Raw genomic sequence first — 24,438 nt, 5'->3', positions numbered from 1 at the left:
TATCTGCAATTTTGTGCAGATTTGTAATCATTCATAAAACATTTTAATATTTATTCATATATTTTAATTGTATTATTGTTAATATTATCCCCATTATTGTTATTTATATTATTTTTGTTTTATATTTGTAATAAGGCCACCAGAGGGCAGTAAACATCCAGAAATGTCCACAACTTTTTTTTAACATTTTCAGCCTAAGCAAATACAACATACACAATTTGATCATTTCTTAGCATCAAAGGTTATTTATTATCTCACATTTGCCTAGGGTCCTATATTAATAAATTATGTTTTGATAACTTGCTATCATGGTTGATTCTAACTGCAGTCCTTTTATTGTAAATATGTTCGATGGATGAGAATTAAGCTTAAGACAGTAGATAAAAAGCAGCAAAAGTCTTAGGTACATTTGGAAAATGTAATTGTTTTAGTTAACACAATGTCCTGTTTCTTTATCTGCAGAGAGTCAGAGTGCAGGAGTCAGAGAAAGGAGGCGGTGCGGAGCTAATGCGTCCTCATTAATCTCTTAATCCTCATTTCCTCTCCGACCCGCTGCCCGTGAACTCGTCTGACCCCACGAGTAAGAAACTGCTGAAAAACTGAAGTCAAAATATAAAAAGAATTGAAACTTGAATTCTTTCCAAAACCTAATCGTCTCCATTTAAAAAGATCTAGACACAAAAAGAACCTAAAAGATTACTAATGCTCATTAAATTATTCCTTTCTGCATAAATAATCTGAAGAACCATCACCTTTAAAGGACCTTTATTTGTTTTTTTATAAAACAACCAATAAACAATGCCTTAATAAGAATAGATTATACATTGATATACACAGGAAATATGTGACAATATAAAACAACCAAATAAATAAATACTCATAGAGGTTTTACATATCCTGATAACATTTACAGTAAGAACTCTGAATACCCCCGCTAACTTGAATATGATCAACCTGACTTTATAAGGAAATAGCTGCTTGTAAATGTATGCTTCATGTTAGCTCAAAAATAAGAAATATACTATTTAAGAGGAGACAAAACATCTGACTAAATTAGAAATGTGACTGAAATATGCATATTGGATGTTTTCTTTCACTAGTTTGGAAGCAAAATAGCCCAAGAGCTTAACAAAATGACCAGTGCATGAAAAACTAAGCCTGTAGTGTGGTGTCAAAAAGAAAAGGGTGCATGTTTTACACTTTTTGATGACGTTAATAGTCAAACCCAGGTAATAATCTCCTGTCTGCTGATCTCTAGTCAGCGCCTCGTTAGCCTGGAAGCAGGAGGACTGAATGTGACTCGGCTTTCTTTCCCAGTGAGGAAACACTTCGGTTTTTCCTCATCGTTTCTTTGTTTCTACCGAAGGTTTGATATGTGCTCGTTGAACTCCTGTTTCATTCTTGATGCTTGTTATTCGGTCAACCTCTGGAAACAGGAAGCTGAAAACACAAGAGGGTTTTAAAAATGAAGTAGATGTGTGTGCATGCACAGTGGCAGGAACAAGTGGGTGAACCCTGTGTACTAAAACAGATCCTATCATCACCTAGGTTACAATAATCAACAAACACAATCTGTTTGTACTTATCACTCACCAATTATTGTTTGTTCTTGTCCATATTGAAATCATTGTTCAAACATTAAAAGTATAGGTTGGAAAAAGTAAGTGTAGACTTTAACACAAGCTAACTGAGTTTACTTTAAGAAAAGGTGCAGAGGACAGATCAGCAGCTGGATGTCTCGAGACATTGGCAGTTAAATGTCAGCTGAAACACAGCGCTACATTTGTCTTTGATCAGGGCACACTGTATTCCGCCGTTCACAGCGCCGCAATACATCATCATCTGTCACGGGTCAACTCGTGGGGTGGGACTCATTTTCACGTGTTTCCAGTTTTCCTCGAATGCTTTTGACGTGTATGTGTGTCTCATAGCAGCTGCAGAGGAATAACTGAACCGTATGCGTTCCTTCCTGAAAATGCTACCAGACTAGCAACATGCAATTAAGTCAACTTGTTTTTGACTTTTATCTGTGAAGACCATAGGTGAAAACTGACTAGAAGACGGGAAAATATTTGTTATTTTAAGCTTAAGTGATTACAAGTCTTGTTTTGCATATGCCGAGCCACCTTTTATTAATAATGTATGCTCTATTTTCAGGTGTTCTTACCCTTCTGGAGCAAAGAGAGCCGGTGAATCCGCTCCTGCAGGCGCAGACGTTTGGCCGGACGCAGCGACTGCCGTAGAGACATTTGGATTCGCAGATGGCTGAAGAAAAACAAAAATAATCTGAGTATAAAATAATTGCATCTTGACAAATATCTCACTGGGAATCAGAGACAAGTGTATCATGGCATATGTTCACTAGAAACTGAGTTATATTAACAGGTGCATCATTCTTTTGTTTAGTTTTCTGTAGGAAACTCACGGATCTGGCACAGCATGCCCTGCCACCCTCGGGTGCAGTGGCAGGTGTTTGAGCCCACACACTCCCCCCCGTTCAGACACCTCTGCAGACAGCTGGCTGCAGGGAGACACACACACGACACACACACATATTAAAGCAGCACAAGTCAGAGAAAAGTCACAAACATCAGGGCTGAATGACATACATTCAAACACAGCACCATTTTATAAGACTTTCTAAAATACTAATTTAAAATCAAGTTGAAAAGACAAACCGTCCAGAATCCAGGCCTGAAATACATCTTCAATGGCAGATGTCTCGGAAGAATTGAAATTTGACTTGGACCCAGAAATGTCTTGTGCTTCAACAGTCAGCATGTACCCTTTAACAAGGCACTAACACTTCAGCTGCTCTGATTTTCATTCAGTAAATCAGAGGAGGAAGTAACAACGGACATGCAGGAGAGGGGGGAGGAGCTGCAGATGAATCAGGTGTGCAGACGTGAGTGACAGGTGTGACACCGATGAAGGGGGAGGGGTCACAGCACACAGCTTCAGCAGGTCACGATTTTCTGTTCTTAATCCCCCTTTCTCAATGGATTTGATTTGAGGTGAATCCTATCTTCCTTATCTCTTCTGATCTACTTGTAGGTTTGCATGTAGTCTACAAGCTTTTGACAGATTAACTTCACACAGATGTTCACACTGATGCATTATGGGATCCCACATGCTGTAAATGTTGGGAGTTATGTATCGGTACGGATGGCACTTACGTTTATCGCATCTGGTTCCACGCCAACCTGACGGACAATCGCAAACATCTGGACCCACACACCTGCCTCCGTTCATACACACCGGCTCACACACACCTGCAGATAGAGGGAGAGGGAGACATGGTTTGAAGATGAAGGACAATACAGGACGGAGAGGATGAGGAGGAATTTATACTGACTTTTTTCGCATTGCTTCCCGGTGTATCCCTGCAGACAGGAGCACACGTTGTTCCTGATACACACACCTCCATTCTTACAGGGAGGACTGCACACAGCTGCATGGGCAAGACATTGATTACTCGTGCGATCAAAATCAATTATGTTCCTAACTTAAGCTTTATAAATGCTTGACCAGCAGAAAAAACATATTGTTTAATTGATTAGTTAATTTGTACCGTTCTGACACTGTGCACCGTAGGATCCGTGAGGACACTTGCAGACATTCGGACGGACACACACTCCTCTGTTGAGACAAATGGGAGAGCAGAGAGCTGCAGAGAGAGAGACAAGAGATCAGTATAGAATATGCACATCAAAACATACTCACACACACTCACACACACTTACCAGTCTCACAGGAGAGCCCGGTCCAGCCTGCCGGACACACACACTTGTCCGGAGACGCACACCGGCCTCCGTTGTGACAGTGACGGCTGCACACCACTACAAACAAGAAGAATATTAATTAAAATATGCAAATGAAATCAGATCAAATCAAATTTAAGAGAGTTAGTGTGCACTCACTGGTCTCACAGCGAGGTCCCACAAACCCATAGGGACAGGAGCAGGTCTGCAGCCCCACACAGGAGCCTCCATTCTCACAGGGAGACCTGCACAGAGCTGCACACACCACTTTAGATTAACTACCTCATATTGAAAATCAGAAAACCTTTATTCGTCCCACAGAGGGGACATTAACAGTGTTACAGCAGGAAGGAAAAATAGACAAAATACATATTAAATAAAGCATAAAAATGCTTGGAAAAACGTTACCTTCCTGACAGTTTTCTCCATGAAACCCTGTGAGACACTGACACACGTCCGGAGCAACACACACGCCTCCGTTCAAACACCGCGGCTCACAGATGGCTGAGAAACGATGCGAAATAAAAATATAACAAACGGTAAAAACAGAGAGAAATAATAGATGTTTTTATGAGCTATTCATCTGTGTACCTGTCTGACAGTCTGATCCGGTGTAGCCTGGTTTGCAGCGGCAGGTGTTCGGAGCAGCACACTCCATGTTCCTACCACACGTGTGCCTGCAAACAGCTGCAAAGGAGGTGTTAGGTTAGTAATGATGTGCAAATGTGTCTGTGCAGAACGAATGAGGCTGTGAAGGATTTGTGAACAAAGCCCTTCAGAAGATTGATAGATGATGTCTTACCTCTACAGGAGCGTCCGTCTCCAGTGTATCCCACAGGACACCTCCCACAGTGGAACCCCTCCTCAGTGGGCTGGCATTGGACCCCAGGAAAACAGGGCCGGTCTGCACAGGTGGTCACATGTTTGCTCGCCGTGGTCCTCAGCCCCAGCTGCGAGGAGCTATGCCCCGCCCTCCCCGCTGTTCTGAAGGGGAGTCCCGGGATTATTTGCGGCGCCTCAAAGCTCGCCTCAGCCTCGTCTCCGTCAGCAGAGAACTCCAGCTCAGACAGGGAGTAGGACAGAGAGGTGAGGGCCGCAGTGAGGGGGGAGGCGTGTCTCGCTGGGGTCCATGGTTTGGACTGGGTGGAGGCCATGTGGTGGAGCTGGGAGTGTGTTACCTGTTTGGACTGCATGGAGAAGGGGGGAGCGGGAGGTGTTACCTTAGGAGACGTGGCTGCAGTCAGTTCTCGTACAGACTGCAGGGAGATAGAAACATAAATCTTTAGTGTCTTTGGCTCACCTTAAACAAAAAAAAGAACATCAAATACTAAGAAATTAAAGAAATTAAAAAATTAAAAAATAGCACAATTTAAATACCTTTGAGGTTGTCACATGTCTCTCTCTGGAGGCTGTGGTGCTGGGTCTGGTATACGTCCTGATGCTGTGTCGGGGGACGTGAGTATTTGCAGTGACATGCGTTGCGGTGTTTGATGTTCTGGGGGCTGCAGTGACCGCCTCCCTCCTCCCGGTGCCGCCCCCCCTCCCTGCAGCGGGGTCCTGCAGTGAGTTGTCTCTGCTCCCTCTGGTGACGGACCAGGACAGGTGTTTGACGGTGTGTCTGTAGGGCAGGTGGGGCAGGTGGAGCTGGGACACCTTGCTGCTTCCTCCCTGCGGGGATCGGATAGTCTTGCGTAGCGTCTGCTGCTGGCGGAGGTGGTTGGACGCTGAGGAAAGACAGGAAGTGATTTTAAAATGTTGCCAAAATGAACCGTTTGAGGTTACCAGATTCTGTTCAAAAACAGAAATGTCAAAGCCAGTGGTTGAAGACCTGAAACCTGCAAAATGTCAAATCTCCTCACCGGCCTTGGCGTTCTTCATGCAGACGCGTCCGTTCCCGTAGAGTCCGGGGGGGCAGCGCCCGCAGACGTATCCGACGTGCGGCGGCCGGTGGTTGATGCACTGAACGCCGGGGAAACACGGCCGGCTCGCACAGGTCGCCGATATTTTCACAACCGGAGACAAACTAGACCCTGAGACACAAAGTATAATGCATTAATGTTATCAGGGTTGGGAGGGTTACTTTGTAAATGTAATTAGTTCCTGAATACTGAATACATGGCTCTGAAAGTAATCCGAATACAGTTACGTGTCTTAAAAAACGTATTCAGATTACTTTTAGAATACTTTCTTTTTCCATAACAGATGGGTATGTTTTGGTGAACAGGAGACACTTATTTTATTGTTTTAATGGCTTATCAAGAACTCAAACACAACATCTTGGTGTCATTCTGGACAGCTCTCTCATCTGCACCCCAAATAAAAAACATCACCCGGACTGCATAGTCTTGGTACGGTCTTAAAACCTTTCCTTGGAATATTTTATGAATTGTAAGGTGTCCTTGGGTGCTTTGAAACGCGCTTCTAAATAGAATAAATAATAATAATAATAATTATTATTATCTGAAACGATGTAATAACTTTTTTTTTACTTTTTCCAGTCACTTGCCCCATGCATCCAGCAGCAGCAGGCCATTCAATAAATAATAAAATCGGTCTTAGTAGACAATTACAACCCACTACAACCTTATAACATTTGTAATTGTAAATACAGATGATTGGATTTGTTGAAAGCAGCTTACCTGATGCTGGGCTTCCATTTCCAGATGTTTGGCCTGCAGAGGATGTTTTGGGAATAGTGTTGCTGATTCTGGGCGGATCAGGCTCGACTTGGTCTGGTTTAATTCCTGGAACATCCTTCAAAGTGTCTGTGTTAGCCGTGGATGGGTTTAATTTAATTCCCGGGCTTTTCCTCAGAGCTTCTCCTTTAGTTTGGGACACGTTTGGTGTGACTGCTGTGATGCTTGTGTTCGTTTCCGCCTGACTGAGCGCTGGGTTCAGGTTCATTCCTGGAGGCCTTCTCCATGAGGTGGTCTTGGCTTGTGATGGGTTTGGGTTGATCCTCTGTGTCGTCTTCGCTGTCTGCGGGGAGCTAACGCTTGAGGTCTTCCGGAAAGTTTCTGTCTTTATTTTGGGCTGCAGCGGAACATCAGGAGCTCTGTGGACGGTCATACGAGGAGCAGATGTTGGCGAGTTGGGGACTGTGTGAAGAGAAACACACATTTATTTGAGATTGCCATGTAATGCAATGCCATTTCTAGATTTTCCACATATTAAACTATAGCCTGGACGGGTCAAAAGATTATTTTTAATAGCACAGACGCTCAGGAGACTCTCACCGAGGCATGATAACCTCTCATAGATTATCTTTACAGCAGAGATTGCAGCAGGAAACACTTCTCGGGTTGAGAGCAGGAGTGGCAGCAAGACAAACAAAACATGATTTATTGTGTGTTAAATTGTCCACATTTCTTACATAATCACACAACTGTTCTTGTGTTTGACTCTAAAGGGGGACCGGACCCTATCCTGCTCATTTTCAGGTTGATTATTGTATAAAGGTATATCCTTGAAATACATGCATTTTAACTTTTGCATGTTTTATCCTTGTGTGCTTTTGCCTGCAGAACTGATTTCAAAGGGGACCACAAAGAAACACAGCCAGTTTTGCATCCAGGACATTTAAGATTTAAGAGCTTAAGTTCTGACCCCTGGCTCCTGAAAGACCCCCGACACATTAAGTTGTGCATCTTTTGCACTAAACCTGTGTTTCTCAAACTTTTTCATACCAAGGACCACTTCACCAATACAAAAACACTCACGGACCACCTAACTCCACAAATATCCCAAAACAATAGGCCTGCTCACCACTCCAACAGTATTTAACAAATGACAGCCTAATAATGACAGCTTAACCTTCTCTGTATCGCCTTGTTCACACATGAAATCAACAATACAAATACAACTACAGATTATATAAGCATTTCGTTCAAATGTGATTTAAAATACTCACAGGTTTTACACCTCTTATGAAATGTAGTCTGCATTTATTACGGAGTTTATGTCCGAGCCAACAGACTCACAGATTGTTGGCTACTGAGAGATATGCAAAATACACCGCATGTAGTACGACACAAACCTCCGCTGTGGATTTTCAAAACTAAATACAGTAAAACTATGGTTGCAGCTGGCCCAAGTTTAACTCTCTAAGGTCTAAGGCCATTTTTCACATGTTGGGCTCGCGTGGACTTTTTTTGCCTGCTCGGTCTGCCTACAAAACAAAATAAAAAACGTTTATGCTCCAACAACAGCCTCTGATCATCAACAGACTTCATGCAATGCTTCATCGGATGCATATATTAGATAATAATCTCTATCCAACTCCTAACACATCTAAATCTACTTCCAGCATGGATAAATGTTCATAAAAGACATCCATTGTTATACGCTTCTTGAAATAAAATAAAAACCACATCGTTTTTCTAGAACAGATTACAAATCACCTGAAAAAGGTACTAACAAGTGGCAACATGTGTGACGAAGGTGTTGTGCTGGGCTATATCATGAAATCAAAAGTTAAGCTCACTCCAATGTGGAGATATTTCCGGGAGAGTGCGGAAAACTTAAATGTCTTTATTTATTTCAAATGTGAAATTTTACCAACCAATATAATCACGGACCACTAGGGGGCGCTCACGGACCACCAGTGGTCCGCCGACCAAACTTTGACAAGCACTGCACTAAATTAACCAAGGAGGTCAAATAAGTCCAATAGAGTCTCTTTACTGGAGAGGATCAAATGACTGAAGAAAAAAGAGGATGATGAAATCCAACGATCTGTCTTCAAAATGCCATAAAAATGCCAAAGTAATTTATAGTGTGTGCTTTGCTCCTGCCAAATCCTCCATTAGGGGACGATAAGGACATGAAACATGGATGTCATTTTGATATTTCCCTGCTTAAATGCAATGTTTCAAGTTTCTGATTCAAGGACAACCACGCATTTGTAAGAAAGCCACACTCGACATCTAGAGATGATTAGTAACTGCTATTATGGACTTTTAAAACACAAGCTCTGCTTTTATCCGGCACGCATTAGCTCCAAATTACACCCAGAAGTCTTGCAGAATTTATCCCTGCATACAAATATTTTTGCTTGTTTGCGGATTTAAATTTGTTTTAAATCAACAAACAAGCTCTACATTTGTCTAAAAGTATTTGAAATGTGCAGCCTTGCAGCATCCATTGGTGCTTTTCTACACGTCTGCCTGCAGAGTCCCAGTAAAGCATCTTTATAGCTTATACTTCTGTAAGTATTAGCTACGTGTTTACTGTGTGAATTCAGATCCCTGCATGTAGACAAACATTGTGTGTCAGTCCAGTTTTTCAGAGCATTAACTCCAGTTAGCGGTGGCTGTGATTCGAAGGGTAGCACACTATCAGCTCCCGTCAGCCATCTGGTTTCCATCGTCAAAAGAACTGCGTTCCTCAGAGACGCACGGCTGCAGACGCTCTTATCCAATGTGATTGTACAGCAACGTATACGTAAATATACAAAACAAATGAGATGCATGCCCCATTTAAGCAGTATCTGATAAAGTCATGTTATTCCTGGTAATTAGATCCAGGTTTATGGGAAAGAGCAATGTCATGCTGTATGTTTGCACCGTTAGGGGTTATTTCAGAAGTGATTAATTCTGCACTTGATGTTCATGCTTACCTGTACATATCGTCCCATTTCCCAGCATGCCTTTGGGGCACGGGCCGCAGCTATAGGAGCCAAATCGGTTGAAGCACGGGACTTCAGAGAAACACGGCGTCTCTTCACACTCATCGATGTCCTCCAGGCATGTCACACCTGCAAACACACACAGGAAATGATGTCTGCAGTTACATTGTTTATATTTGTATTACATAAATAGATGTTTTTGTAAGCAGATGCACACACATTGAAAAGAGTTTCATTAAGGTCTCACCTGTCACCCCTGCAGGACACTCACACCTGTACCCACTCTCTGTGTTGATGCACGTGCCCGCCGCGCACGGGTCGGACAGACAGTCGTCCTCATGCTGCTCGCAGAGGTCGCCCTGCGTCCCCTCAGGACACACACACAGGTACCTCCCACTGCCTGCTGGGAAATGAACGTCCGTCACGCAGGTTCCCCCGCTCTGACAGCCACACGGCACCACGTCGATCTGCAGCACAGAGACAGACACACTGCTTAGCCATGACACCAGTTAATTCAAATATTTAAAAACAAAATAAAAAAGAAATATATTTTTAATCAGTTATTAAATATCATCTTTAAATTGACAGGGATACATTTATCAAAAAGTCTTTAAACTTCCACTTATTCCATTATTACTGTGTTAATATCTCATACAATTAAAACCACATTTCCCATAATTCCTCTTCCTCCTCCTACTCTACCTCCACAGAGAAGCTGCTCTGGGCGTTGCACTCGTCGGACAGCGTGAAGCGGACAGAACGCTTCGATGGACGCTCCTCTTCCTCCTCCTCAGAGAGCGACGGGACCCTCCAGATGAGGAGGCCTGCAGGGGACAGGACGCCCCCCCCAGGACCCTCCTCCAGCTGGAAGAGGAGCGCCGAGCCCTCGGGGTCCGACGCTGCGAACTGGAAGACGAAGTTCTCCCCGGAAAACGTCCGCAGGGCGCTCTGAGGCCGGTGGAAAGATGGAGGCTCGTTGACTAAAGACAGAGGAGAGGAACCACAAGCTTTGCAGGGATTGGAACCAACCAACGACAACAACATAAGGTTATCAATCATATATTCCTTTCTTATTTCACATTATATCTACCCGCTTAAAGTTTTTATTTGATGATTTTACAATTTTTCTTAATTTTGCATTCTTTATCCCCTTATTGATTTGTACCTTACTTTACTTTATTTAATTGCTTATTTTAGTGTTTCTTAATTTTTTTGATTTCCTGGCCATTAGATTGACTTTGTTTTGTTGAGTGTAAGTAAGGATAACTGTCAGTCTCTGAGGCTGTGGTAATCAGCCATGTGATTTCTTTTCTCTCCTCTATCTCACAGCGGTTAAGCGACAGGTCAGGGCATGCTGGGAAATGTAGACCTCCGTTCCTTTGATCTGCTAATGAGGACAAACAGGACCACAGTGTGACGGCTGACACAGGAACAGCGTGCTGAAACGGTAAATAAAGATAAATACTGTTTCCCCTGGTGTCCATCATTAAAGAGCTGCATGTCAAAAACACTTCCTGGAGGAAAACTCAAACATCCCTGAACACTGAAGCGTTACTAAGGGGGTCTGTTTGTTGCTATATACTTGTATCACTTATTGTAGCTGATAAACTAACATATAAAAGAATGACCTGATTATCCATGGTTATTTCCATGATGTATTGTTGTTGTTGTTTTGTACCTTGATTGACAGACCAGGTGAATTTGGATGTGTCGGGGTCACAGAGGAGGCAGGGGCTGCTGGGGCTGGAGACCCCCGCTGCGAAACACATCCCGTCGATGTTACACGTCTTCTCCTGAAAAAAAAAAGATCTGTTTTAAGTTTATTTTTTCCTTTTGTGGGTTTTCTCCGGAGATACAAAACAGGAAATCTTGTGCTCCATCTGAACTCAAGTTAATTCAATTTAGTCCAGATCTGGCAGGCATTTCTCTGAGTGTCTAAGTACATCAGTTCACTCCAGGTTGTTTTGTAAGGATACATGTTTTCCTGCCTCCCATAAAAAGCAGTTCCAGCAACAACAGGACCTCTCAGCAGCTTTGCTTAAAAAGCAGCTGCTCCATGTTTAAAGAGGAGGACGGGAACACACACTGTCTCTGGTTTAATCATTTTAACATCAACACGTTTAGAGAATATATTCTGCAGCTCTAACAGGACGTGAATTACCTTTAACTTACAGAGTCCTGAGCGCGACGCCTCGCAGATCTGACACACCCCGTCGTAGATGGTTAGCACTTTAGCCTGGCTGTACTGAGAGCCGTCGTTCGTCACCTGAGACAAGAAAGAGAGGGGCTGCAGGACAGGCTTCCTTAAAACACCAACAAATAGGAAAAGATGAGAGGCATTACTTTAATCTCCCAGCGTGCGTACGGTTTGTCGTCCATCATGAAGTCTTCTGTGTTTACTGCCGTGATGCTTAAAGATGGAACAGCACAATCTAACGCCTTGGAGTTGAGGAAGGTGGCTTTCGTCCTCTGTTTCTCCCCGGGAACCCAAACTCCGTTCATGTACTGTGGACGAAGAAAAAAAAAGACACGAGTCAGAGGAAATGTTTTGTTTTTTTGCAGGCTCTTAGCACGACCTTCAACCTCCCTTCACCTTTAGTCTGGTGGCGTGGCAGCTGAGGTCGGGGGAGTCGATGAAGCCGAGGCCGAACACTCGGACGCTGCGACAGTTGAACGCTCGGATGTCACAAAGTCCTCCGTTCTCCAGATCTGTGACCTCCACCGGCTGGCCTGTCACAGGAGAAAGGACCGTGTGTAAAGCTCATTACAAGACTATTCAAACAGAGCATCGTAAGGTATTTCATTGTAAACCCTGATCCACTCACTGATGGTCAGGCTGCAGTCGTAGAAGCTGAAGCTGGGGAAACACTGGCAGCCCCACTCCGTGCACTCCCCGTTCCCGTTGCAGAAGTTGGGGCATCGCAGCGCCGCCACCACCTCCTCCGCGGTGGACGTCTCCTCCGAGTCTCTCTGCGTTCGGTTCTCCAGCAGCCTCCTCTCGCACTCGTTCTCCAGGTACGGCAGCAGCGCCTTCTCCCAGCCCAGGTCGTCCTTCAGCTGCAGGTCCAGCATGCACAGATCCACCGCCTCGTCCAGCCTGCGACCCAGCAGCCCCCGGCACACCGCGCCCACTGTGGAGTTACCCAGCGCCATCTGACACAGCTCCAGAGCTTTAGATGAAGTGAGGCCGCTGGGCGTGGGCCACTGAGGCTGCACCTCCTCTCGGGCCTCCTCTAAGTGATCCTCTAGGAAGAAGTAGGCGAAGCTCTCCAGGTCGGTCTGGCTGAGGCTCTGCGCAGCGAACACAGGTTTGAACTCATGTCTCCTTGTCCTGAGCAGGAAATCCTCCCTGAACTCGCTCTCTGATTCATCTCCGTCTTGCAGCCCCCTACTCTCCATACTGATGAATGATGACATGTCCAGGATGCGCTCGTCCCTCTCCGGACTCTTGATGTACTCCACTGTCGTGTCCATGGAGGGGAACACGGATGTGTAGTCCACGTCATCATAAGCGATGCAGTCGGAGTGGGCGGAGGGATTGTACAAGTTCCTGATCCCTCTGTCGCTGTACTGAGGAGCGCTGAATCTTTTCTGACACTGACAGAACGGACGCCTCACTTCCTGCGTTTTCCCAACAGGCGTCCGGTCGAATAAACTCTCACCTGGAGCTATCCTAACATAGATAGAAAAAGAGAAAGAAATGTTTTTCATTTAATGAACAAAAGAGTGGGGAGTGTCCAAGTATGGAGGGAACACAGGGATGTTAGACTTTGCAGACCATTCACATTAACTGACCTCCATTCCTCTATGAATCGCTGCAGGTCCTCGGGGCCGTAGATGCCCCCGTCTGATCCGTGGAAGTCGTTGTGTCCGTTGCGGTCGAAGGTGCCGCAGAGGCCTTGCGTGTGTCCGAAGTCGACGCTGGGAGCACGGACAGACAGACTCATCCCCCAATCGCCAACATCGGCCCTAACAAAGGCCCCGGAGGGAAAGATCAACTACGAGAGGAGAGGCACATCCAGCAGCTCATTAACATCTGCCCATGCAGAAAAAGTGAGTATGAAAGTGAAAAGTTATGATTGTAAACGAATAAACAAAGATCCAGCCAGCGAGGATTTTTTCACACAAATCTCCATCAGTGTCAAAATGTTCGGATACCTACGGTGACCTTCTTCCCCTGGTGGGCCTCCAGCACGCGGACCCGGCTGCCCTCGCTGTCCCCGATGTTTCTCAGCGTTAACACCGGCCTGGTTTCCTGCGGCTGCCCGTTGCACATGTCGAACACGGCGATATCGTTCCCCTCTCGCGCCACAACGCCACAGTTACAGGCCACGGCGTAGTGTCTGCTTCCACAGTCCCACTGACGGGAGTGCACCTCGAAATCCCTGACCAGGCTCCGGTAGAGGGTGAAGGTGCCGGTCTGGTGGTTTTCATAACGTCTGAACAAACACACGACAAAAGAAGGATATATACTGTAAGTGAGATAATACACTTAAGTTATCTAGGTAAATTCACTTATATGCAAACTAGCAAGCTTCTGTTTGATTCGCATGGTGACATTTGTCTCCTTTCCCATGCAAAACTGAAATCCCCATTTGGCCGCTAATGACTTATTAAGAGGTGGATTACCTGCCGTCCAGAGTGATGACATGAGGGTCAGTGAGGGAGTAGCAGATGGAAGTGGGAACGTCCTGAACCGTGACCTGGGGGCAGAGGTCAGCAGAACACAGATTATTAGAGACTGTCCCCGCCGTGACCCCCTTGCCTCTGGCTTTGATGTTTCCTCTGACACAGATGGGAAAACTGCTCCGCTTTAGACCCTCAGAGACACAGTGTCTGCTGGGTTTACATCACAACGTAATGACAGCGCTCCTTCAACATGATGTCAGCCCATCAAACGGGTACGCTTTGGACCCCAAACACCCACCGTGCCTTCTGTTTTATTAAGCACTGTACAACTGTGTGTATATGTAAACAGTATGAAGGAGAGACCTTCAATTAGAGCCCTCTTTCTCATTTAAGTAATACCTGTAATTATATCAAACTGCAAATTATAACTCTTTGAGTCTTGGACGCTTGTGTCCACTTAGAAAATTCACGATACCCCCCCAGGAACCACCTCAAAGAACCAAATTAAAATGTGTATTATACCAAACTGACCTCTGGTTCTCAAAAAGACCGCTTTTATGACCCTGAAGATCTTATGGAGGCTACTGAAAGACCCCTTAAGTATCTTTTAGTTTCTGTGAACCAATCAACGTCCACTTATCAAGCTCTACAATGGACGACGAGCGTTCAAATGCATTCCTCAGACTCCACTTTTCCCTAAAACCTCTTCAAGATTTCCAGGATCCTCCTCACAGACCTCTTGAAGCCCCTGAAGTATCTGAAGTACTTGATAAACCTGTCCAATTTAAAAAAAAAACTTAAATACACGCAAAATGAACTTGACCTTCTTCATGAACACCTGGAAACTCTTACGAATATCTTGAAATCCCTTGAAAATACCACGAAACAGATTTTGATACAGACTTCTTGGATCGTCTGCATGGAAAATAATGTTTGAGATTCTATTTTGAAATGGCTTTGAATCAATAAATAACATTTCAATCAATGCGCAACTTTTTTCTGAGCTCCCGGAAAACTCTTAAGGATCTTTTATACACACATGCATTTCCAAACATTTGGACTACCTATGTTGCAAATGTATTATCTTTTCAATTTACACACGGCATCTATTGCACGTCTGTCCGTCCTGGGAGAGGGATCCCTCCTCTGTTGCTCTCCCTGAGGTTTCTCCATGTTCCCCTTTAAACTGTGGGGTTTCTCTGGAAGTTTTTCCTTGTACGATGTGAGGGTCTAAGGACAGAGGGTGTCGTATTGTCATACTGATATTCTGTACAAACTGTGAAGTCCACTGAGACAAATGTAACATTTGTGATATTGGGCTATATAAATAAACATTGATTGATTGATTGATTGATTTGAGCGCCTCTAGAGATGACTTTTAATTCATCTTTGACAATAAATGCTATTTTATACTCACTTTCAGGGACGTTGGGAAATAGCTTCTCCAGAGGCGGGGTGCGTTGGACCCGGGGAAGACACTGATCAGACTCAGGCGATTCCCGTCTCGTGTGAAGTCGGTGACGGCGGTGATTAAAACCGTGGCCCGGCCGCAGCTGCCCCCGCTACAGGCGTTGGGCCGCAGCTCCACATGGCAGGCCGACAGTGCCACGTTTGGGGACTCGTGTCCGGGTCCGTCTGCGGATGTCAACACAGCCGTGAGTTAGTGTGAAGGGACGATGCACAGCTGCCTGCAGCACTGTAATCATGTTCCTGATGTTTCTTTGATGTGAGGATGTACGGGGCAAGTCACGGCAAAACACAAGAAATGCTTTCATGCATGTTGTCCTGGAGCCTACTCTGATCTCATTGAAGGTGCTTGTGATGATGTTTGCACCTTTCAGCGATAGCAATCCCTTCTAAAATATATGATATAGATAAAAAGGTTAGTTAGTTTCTCAACAGCTACTTTAGTTGCTCTTTTTTGGTCAGTTTTTGGTTTTAGATAATGTCAACATGCAGCACTCTCATATCTGATGCTTTTCCCTGCAGGTCTGACCTGGGTCCTGCACGCTCAGAGCCAGAGGGACCCCACACTGGTGGCTGTGGTCGAAGCAGGGGATGGGCACCGTGCTGTGCACCGTCACCTCGTGCTCTTTACTGTTCTCCACTATGTGCAGCGATTCTGGAGAAAACTGGAGAGAAAGAAGTCATTGGTCTAACTGGGAAGGTTTTCTCCATTTGCTGCTGTACGTGTAGATTGGAGTTCTCTTAAAATATAAAACACATGTTTACCTTCACTCCGGCATAGAAACCCTCACTTTCTTTTGGAGTAGATCTGCTTTGGCTGGAGTTAGCTCTGAAAGTCGACACACTGCAGGAGAACTGCAGGAAAACATGTCATTAAATAACACATGTTTAAGGAAAGATAAAGAGATATTTTTGCCCTCAATCAAGGTTGCATTTCCTAAAAGAAAACCTTCCTGCCCTACATAGATCCAATTTAGTGGCTAAAAATGTGTTTTCTATACTGCATCGTGTGAAATAAAATGTATATATGGTCCCCTGGTCACTAGAGCGTTCATAAAAATGTAGATGACCTTTAACCGGACTCTTCATCAACACGTTTTAAAGAAAGTATCTGAGCGAGCGCAGACCGCTGCAACACTCTCCAGACACAACTGACATAACCCTGGTGTCCAAATATGGAGAATGAGCTCAGCTGAGCACAGCTGTAGGAGTGACATCACCTCACAGGGCATCACGTTAGAAATGTAATCACTTGATGATTCCTGGCAGGAGATCATTTCTCTAGGAAGTTAGATGCCTTCAGGCTCTGAAGCTGTGCAGCATATTGCCATCGCTAAGCAGTTGACCAATCAAAGCAGACTTGGCTCTGGTTTATGACAGAGGGTGAAAAGAGGTGCTGCAGCACAGGCAGAATGAGAACAATTCAGATTTGTTTGAAGACATGTCACAGTAGAGACACTAAATATAATTATGAAACCTGAAAAAGGGCCCCTTAAATAAAGAAACTTCATTAATGAGCATACAAAAGTCTTCCACCCTCAAACAGCTGACAGATGTCTTCCTTGTTTCCCTCTCACGAGAGCCATAGTTCAGCTTCTTCTTATTGTTCAGTAACACATGACTTTCCTGCTCCATTCTAAACAGATGCAATCAACATTTAGTTCCTCTTCTAGGTCCTGGATTAAAAAATTACTTCATCTCTTTAGGCAAAATGCTGACTACGAAAAAACTAAAACAGGCTGTCCAAATGTTGTGCGTCACCCTATGTCGTCTGGTACCAACATGCACATTCACTTTGCAGCTTTAGATGAGTAACTGAATATGCACTTAGTTCATGTTACAGAGGCTTGCAGCAGAGCAAACAAGCACACCTCCTGAATCTTCCAACTTCCTGTCAGTGTGATGTTGGAATCTGGACACTGGAAACAGCTTAATAAAGCCTACGAACAGAATAATAACTTCCCTAGAATTCTCTGTGAAGAGTTGAATGAAGGGGTTTAAATGTGAAGCATGTGAAGCCTGCAACTGATTTAACGTCCCGCCCTCCTCTTCTCTTAACAGGATATGACAAGCCTCTCTGCCTTTGCTTTGTGAAAGAAAGAGGTCGGCATGATCCAGGGCTTACACTCTCCTGGGGTCAAACCCTCCACATGTGCTCCTCTCAAACCCTCATCACAGTCTGGCAGGCATTACCGTTTCTCCGAGCCTGAAGTGAACGCCGTCCATCTCCACCAGAGAGAAGGGCTTCAGCGTGGACTCCTGCCGGATCTCCGCCTTCATGCTGTGGCCGATGTGTCGCGCCCACACCACCTGGAAGCCCAGCGGCCGGCTCCACGGCGGCGGCACGAAGGAGCACCTGAGGTGCACGCTGTGGCCGAGGAGCTCCGCGGAGATCAGCGGCCGGGAGGGCAGCGAGGGGACGGAGGCTAGAAACACACACAGAAGAGATTCAAAGGCTTTGAAAATGAAAAAAAATCACATGTTTTCTTTTTCAAAGTACATATTTTTCTAACTTAGAGTTGTACTAATAGAATTCCTCTCACCTCTGCAGCGGCCGTTCACTTCTACTTCCCCTGGTGGGCAGAGTCGGGGTCCTAAATCTGGCGTAACTGAAACATGAATCACATTTATTTAATTTATTATGATGCACAAATATCAGCCAGTATATATCCTTATCAGATCATAAATCAATATAGGTATCTGCCTCAAAAATATAGTAATCTAATAATAATACCATTTTGTTTGTTACAGATTATCTCAGGTTCACCTTTGGCGCAGTATCCCATGCACCCCTGCGTGGGCTGGAGGCGGTACACCATGAACTCCCCACAGTTGCGCACGGTGACGGGGATACGGAAGAGGCAGCAGTCCTTGGCGCTTCCGTGGAAGAACTGCCAGGTGGCGCAGGCGGAGAGCTGCCGGAGCTCGCCGGGGCGCGGCAGGGGGGCGTCCTTCAGCGACAGCCACACCGGAGCCTGAGTGCCGCAGTGGTTCATCTGAAAACAGGCAATACATCCAAATGTATCTATAGATTGGTGGAGGGATGGCATAAGGACTTATTCCTGCAGCACTCTATATTGAACAAATGAATCGTATGTCTCCGATACTGGCAGGTGATGGACACACGAAGTCCAGAGATGATCCCCCGGAGGTAAAACATTAGATGCAGGTTATTTGACCCTCCACCTGGGCTGAAGGTGCTTATTACAGGATGCTGGATGCTTGCAGGCAGGTACAACACCATTAAGAAGTCACAGTAGGGACACAGGAAGTGGAACAATTACGTTTTGATTGCCCCTGTTTTTTGTGCATACCTCTACGCAGGAGGTGGGCATCTCCGCCGGCTTGTTGTTGATCCAGAAGCGGTACCAGCCCGGGGACAGAGAGTGGTCGCAGATTAGATCCTGGATGGCCGTGTCCTGGATCTCCGTGGAGTCGAAGTGGACGCTGCGATTGGGGCTACGCAGAGTCCTGTGACCTCCGGGGTAACACTCTGGAGCTGGAAGGTAGACATCACACACTGATTCAGCAGATGTGTTTTAAGTCTGTAAAAAAACTCTTTTTGGATTGTCCTCCTTTCCCTCTTGTCTTTTTCAGTTCCAGATCTGTGAATTTAATCATGAGGAAATGAAAAACTGCAGTATCTCAGGCCCTGTTTCCCCCCGGAGTCGTGTCTCTATCTTTGACTGAGTCCTGGTGTGAGGTCTGACGACAGATGGGATGAAGATAGACAAAAGAAAAGCCTGCGAGGGAAATATGGAGGAGTTGACTTTCTCCCCTGACACTGCAGGTAAAAAGCTTCAATTACACTTGAATGTGGACGTTTGTTCTTTGGGGGTAAAAGTTTGACAAAACAGTTACATCCAAGGTCCATGTACAATAATATAATTTCAAGAATGTCCTTTTAGAAAGAAATCAACCATTTAAAATTAAATTGAGCACATTTATCCAATCTACATCCCGCAGAATTATGTTTAAACACCCGTCATTTGTTGCTGAGGAGCTTCACTATCAAAGGCAGCGGAGAATGGGTGGCAGAGTCATGTGTTTGACTTTACACTGTCAGCTGGCATTGAGCAGATGAGCAGGAAGCATCACAGTTATCTAAATCACGTAGAACAACAGACATTCCTGCTCGCCTCTCGCCTCTCTAACCTCACCCCGGGAGGAGGGCAATCAAGCCGACAGCGCATGACCGCCCTCCGAACACCTCCTGCAGCTGCTGGGGGAATTATCTGAGAGGAACCTGCAGGTCTTCACACTAACACACTCTGAAAAGCTCCACATCTCTACAGAAATATGCAAAATCTTCCCTTTCTGCTTCTTTTTTGTGTGTTTTCTAGACCTGATTATTGGTTAGTATGATAGCTGACTTTATTCTCGTAATCTGACATCTTTTTGTCCAAATGTAAACCTGACACGTGTTTCAATTAGCTTAAATAACCTTGATGTCTTTCTGTCTCCGCAGCTCCGTGTAACCAAACAGAACATGCCATTTTCCACTCAAGCAAACTCTGTAAGCTCCACATCTGTCAAGAGAAATGGCTCAAAGTCGGGGGCTTTTCCTAACAAAGGCTGTTCCCTTTCCCCTGTTTGACTTTGTGGCGGCTGAGCAAAGTCAGGGAACACAAACACACCAGGTATTTAGGATGTTTTGACACTGACAAAGCCATGAATGGACAGGGCGAAGTTACAAAGCCTAAACAAAGTCTTACAGGCGGGGTTTGGTGTTGACAGCCCCTGGTGTTTACCTCGTCTGCATGTTCCCCGTCTGCAAGACAAGACTCGGGGTCACAGGTTGTGCAAACACCCAGGACACTCCCTGAGACTTCTGCCGCTGGGTAAACTGTTCCAATTGGTGGCTTAATGAGTTTACAGAGCTGGGGAGAGGTGGGGGGGGGGGGGTGTGAGCTAATGAAGCGGCCCCCGGGGGAGGGGGTCCCGCTGTGAGGGGGGCCCTCAGCAGCCCAGATGTGCAGGGACTCTGCAGGGAGCTCTGCCGTTTCTCAGGAAAGGAGATTAACTTGGGAGAGCGCGGTGTTAACACAACTGAGGCTTTTCTTAGAGGACTGTCACTCGTCAGGAAACAGAAACTACAGTCAGGACAGGGTCAAAGGTCAGGGGGAGCTGCAGTGTGATATAAGACACATTATCACCCATTATAATGCTGTGTTATGGTGGAAAACTAAACATATTATCAAATGATCTCAAGTTCAGAATAAAAAATGTATTTATCACAATCAATTTCAAATCAATTGGCTTTGAGAGGACTTTAAAAGTGCTGTGTAAAATCGATACATTTTTCAACTATAGTCTGAAACACTTGGCATTTTAGTCAACTTTAGGATCTTCAAGTTTACAGGATAAAGTTCAGAGGGTTTGAAAAGGTTTGTTTGCACAGCAACCCGTTGTATTGATGAAAAAGATCTCTTTCAGCAGGTTGAACCAACACTGTTTGATTGTTGAAGTCAACTGGACATCATGAGTGTCCTGGAGTTCCAGGCGGTGCGGAAGACTTTGTTTGGGCTCAGAAGTGCCTGGTATTCCTGTCACAAAGCTCCGCGAGGAACACACAGCGTTGGTTTTACGACAGCCCCTCTTAAAGTTTACGACGTGAGCTTTGATATGTCGCCCCGCAGACGGATATGAGCAGAGACAGCAGCTTTAGGCAATTAACAACAGCTCTAACTGTCATGTCAGAGAGAGAAGGACTCTGAAAAGATGCTTTTACTGAAATATATTGAGCAACAAGTGTCATATTGTGTTGTTTCAATTACATGTTTACGAGCACTTCTCTGGGATTGTGTTTACGAGTCTGCTTATCCCCCTGTTTGTTGTTTAGTCCTGATTTTAATGAAGTCTAATGCAGTAAATAATGTTTCAAACACTTAGGACTACATGTTCTCTAAGAGACTTGTTTGTGGAAGTGATAATTAGCAGGAGCAAAGCAGGCAAATATTCAGGGCTCCAAGAAAAACATTGTTAAAGGGATCCTTGTATTGTTAAACCTCCTGTAAAAAGTTAATATAACGTTGCTCGTCTAGACGCAGCTGTTCTGACTAAAACATCTTGTAAATCTTCCTGTTTTGTGTTTTCTCACCAATATGTGATTTGTTTTAGCAGAAATTAACAATATACAGACAAAAAGTGATCTTGAAGGTTTAAATACATATTGGTAAGCAATAAATCTGCAATTGTCAGTCGTATGTGTAAGTGCAAACTGTGTATAAGTACATGAGTCGTGTTAATACTTTGATGTAATTCTACCGTGATATGTAGTTTGTACGATTTCAGAACGAATGTCCTTTCAGACACATTCAAGTATGTCTTATCGAGCAGTAGATTTTTGAATATTTCCCTAATTTTGGTCAGCTAAACAACTCCTCGTCATAAAACCAATGGGATTTAACATTGGATTTTGGATAACTACAGTTATAGCTTTAAAATGAAATGAAGGAAATGCAGAGTCTTCACCTCATGGGGCCCAGAAGGGCTTCTAAGCCTTTGGCCAAGCGAAAGCCTAGGATCACCTCTGATGAATAGCAAATTGCTGCATCAATTAGGGAACTTTTACAACTATGAAAATGCGTTTGGATTAAAAGTAGACAGATTTGAACTTGACACAAGTGATTAATTTTGCTGCAATAACCTTGGGTTTCTCTGAGGGAAGGGTCTCAACGTCCCTACTATTTGTCTGTCTCTGCAGGTCATCTAACCTGTGGACCTGCAGACTGACAGGAATGCAGCCTCACGGTCCACGTCTGCAGTTTGGTCCTTTTTACAGGCAAGATGCGTTTTTCCTGCATTTTTTTTACATATTTCTGAGACTCTCTATTAGTAGCCTATGTCTTGTGGGTAAAATCACGTGATTTGCATTAGCCATAACAAGTTAATTCCACCTACCTTGTTGCGCCAAAGCTCCTAATTGCACCATCCACAGCAACGCGATGCGTAAATATCTAGAGGACACGGGCTTCAATGCGCTGCAGTCCATGTCTAGAGAGATGTGGCACACTAGCTTCAGTCTTCGGGTCCCATCGAGATAAACTGCGAAAGTGGCGCAAACTGCACTTATCTTCAGATAATTGGAGAAAAGAGGCTTCAATTTGCGCTCCTTTCTCTGCAGACTGCGGGTTCCATATGAAGAGTGCGCAAGATGACCGGAGGAGAGGAAGGAGGAGGAACTAGACTTCATAGGAGTCCGCTCCCATAGGTGGGTCCTCTGTGCCCCCCGTCACATGCGTTTAAATCACTAAATGATGCGTCACAAGCGTCAAATCTGAGCGTAGATAACACCATGTGATCCATGCCTGAAAGTGTGCGAAATGAAAGTTATCACATCAGATGAAAGCTATTAAAAGACACGTGTTGCTGAGAATGCTGCCAGATGTTCACATCTGTACAACAAGCCAAACTTCTGACACATTTTGAAACATTTTTCGAATTTCGTGTAAATAAAAAAAAAGAATGTGGATTTTAGTGCAGCAGACTTTACATATTACTCCTCTCAGTTTGCAGCTGTGTGTGTGTGTGTGTGTGTGTGTGTGTGTGTGTGTGTGTGTGTGTGTGTGTGTGTGTGTGTGTGTGTGTGTGTGTGTGTGTGTGTGTGTGTGTGTGTGTGTGTGTGTGTGTGTGTGTGTGTGTGTGTGTGTGTGTGTGTGTGTGTGTGGTGTCAACATCAATGGAAATTAGTCACCCAGTGGAAATGTCTGATATGTCTTCATAACTGTATCCTACATTTTACATTCACTCAGTTATAATGTGGTAGTTACAGGGTAGTTTGTTTTAAATGATTATTGATCACATTACATATTTCTTCATTTAAGCTGCAGTATATATGAATATGTTTGGTGTGTTTTTTAGGTAGGCTATATTTGTTATTGACCAAGTAAACGCTTTTATTTTGAAGGCAGTTTTTACAGGCCTCTACCGTAATGCATAGGATATTCGCGCACCGCAATACAACGTGCGGGCTGGCTTGACTGTGTTTTCCGAAGTGGGGGCTGGCTTGACCACAGTATGTTTACCCAGTGTTTCCTGACATGAAACGTTTTTTTTCACCTTGCTATGTGTTTTTTAATGTATATTAAAAAACGGGGACATTTCCGGGGACAGTTTCAACCGGGGACGTCTGGTCACCCTAGTGTAACTGTGTGTATACTATACAGCGTGTCAGCATCTGTGGAAGTAAGAGCAAGCCTGAGCCAGGCTGTAATTTAGAGGAACATGAGGAAAAAAAGGATGCACATGATATTAATTATTACCATGGGTGACTTTATAAGAAAATTGAGGAACAAATGATGCATTGTTATTAATCATGGGTTTAATTTTAAAGCTGTTTTGACTCATATCTTCACAATTGAATGCTTTTCTTTTTTTAATTGCATATAATGCTCATTATTTACAGAGAAATGCATATAGCAAAGAATACACACATTGTATCGCATAAAAATGACAAAAAAAAAACATTATGCTTCCTTAATAACACAACACAAAAATCAATATAGGAGTTTCTACTTAATTTTCCTTCTCAAATTGTAATACATTATGCAGAAAATCGATATACTTGAACAGCAAATGATGCATTTTGTTTTTCTAAAGCTTAGGAAAACCCCCTAAATATTAACTGCTGAAAGCTCATCCTCTCTCCATGTGACTGCAGGGGGGAGAGGAGGTGGCAGTAAATATCAGGTGCTGCAGGCTGCACAGACTAAAGAGAAATACCTTTCCACTAAATAAAGAGTGGAGAGCAGCAGCAGGTGTTCTGCGTCGCCTTCTCATTCAGACTCCTCTCCAGTGAAGTGAGAAAGTCTCAGGCCTGCAGCTTTCAGACGTGCACTTGAGAAGGTAAAGCTTGATATTCAGCCCGTGCATCAGTCAGGGTTAAAATGATTCAACCTGATTTTTTTTTTTTTTGCGTTCAAACCAACAACTTCCCCCTGCAGAAAGCCATTG

General features: G+C 44.4%; 1 protein-coding gene and 1 long non-coding RNA gene across 3 annotated transcripts; one reads left to right on the top strand and one right to left on the bottom strand.

The window, feature by feature from the left end:
• Positions 1 to 748: 748 nt before the first annotated feature.
• LOC307033418 (von Willebrand factor D and EGF domain-containing protein) lies at positions 749 to 22,601 on the bottom strand. Of its 2 annotated transcripts, XM_079671889.1 has the most exons (33): positions 22,387 to 22,601; positions 18,798 to 18,982; positions 18,251 to 18,479; positions 18,027 to 18,092; positions 17,677 to 17,909; positions 16,249 to 16,338; positions 16,013 to 16,148; positions 15,434 to 15,651; positions 14,017 to 14,090; positions 13,550 to 13,826; positions 13,183 to 13,385; positions 12,213 to 13,060; positions 11,981 to 12,117; positions 11,731 to 11,892; positions 11,549 to 11,653; positions 11,066 to 11,180; positions 10,090 to 10,367; positions 9,635 to 9,854; positions 9,379 to 9,516; positions 6,401 to 6,859; positions 5,621 to 5,791; positions 5,139 to 5,485; positions 4,564 to 5,017; positions 4,353 to 4,448; positions 4,170 to 4,265; positions 3,921 to 4,016; positions 3,744 to 3,839; positions 3,572 to 3,667; positions 3,356 to 3,451; positions 3,177 to 3,272; positions 2,426 to 2,521; positions 2,168 to 2,265; positions 749 to 1,440 (listed from the first exon to the last, which is right to left on the bottom strand). In XM_079671889.1, the coding sequence occupies exons 1-33, from the start codon at positions 22,475 to 22,477 to the stop codon at positions 1,420 to 1,422; spliced, it is 6,123 nt and encodes a 2,040-aa protein (XP_079528015.1). In that variant the 5' UTR covers positions 22,478 to 22,601; the 3' UTR covers positions 749 to 1,419. The 2 variants fall into 2 exon arrangements, with proteins under 2 accessions (XP_079528015.1, XP_079528016.1); XM_079671890.1 differs by lacking the exons at positions 18,798 to 18,982; positions 22,387 to 22,601 and adding an exon at positions 18,545 to 18,737 and having other exon boundaries at positions 18,251 to 18,507.
• Positions 10,295 to 17,679, top strand: LOC307033422. The gene is made up of 6 exons (XR_013806498.1): positions 10,295 to 10,434; positions 10,717 to 10,834; positions 13,209 to 13,440; positions 15,440 to 15,671; positions 16,006 to 16,202; positions 17,545 to 17,679. It is a non-coding gene; the product is annotated as an uncharacterized lncRNA (long non-coding RNA).
• Positions 22,602 to 24,438: the final 1,837 nt, after the last annotated feature.

This window comes from Notothenia rossii (assembly GCF_949606895.1).
Source record: "Notothenia rossii genome assembly, chromosome: 3".
NCBI lineage: Eukaryota > Metazoa > Chordata > Actinopteri > Perciformes > Nototheniidae > Notothenia > Notothenia rossii.
The sequence above is the reverse complement of the archived record's forward strand: the minus strand, read 5'-3'. Positions and strand labels throughout refer to the sequence as shown.

Excerpts from the sequence above, each read along its gene's own strand:
- LOC307033418 (XM_079671889.1), bottom strand. The coding sequence starts at position 22,477 with ATGGACTGCAGCGCATTGAAGCCCGTGTCCTCTAGATATTTACGCATC. Across the intron at positions 2,522-3,176 it reads TGGAACCAGATGCGATAAAC|CCAGCTGTCTGCAGAGGTGT; the intron begins GTAAGTGCCATC and ends GTCTCCCTGCAG. Across the intron at positions 2,266-2,425 it reads GGGCATGCTGTGCCAGATCC|CCATCTGCGAATCCAAATGT; the intron begins GTGAGTTTCCTA and ends GTTTTTCTTCAG.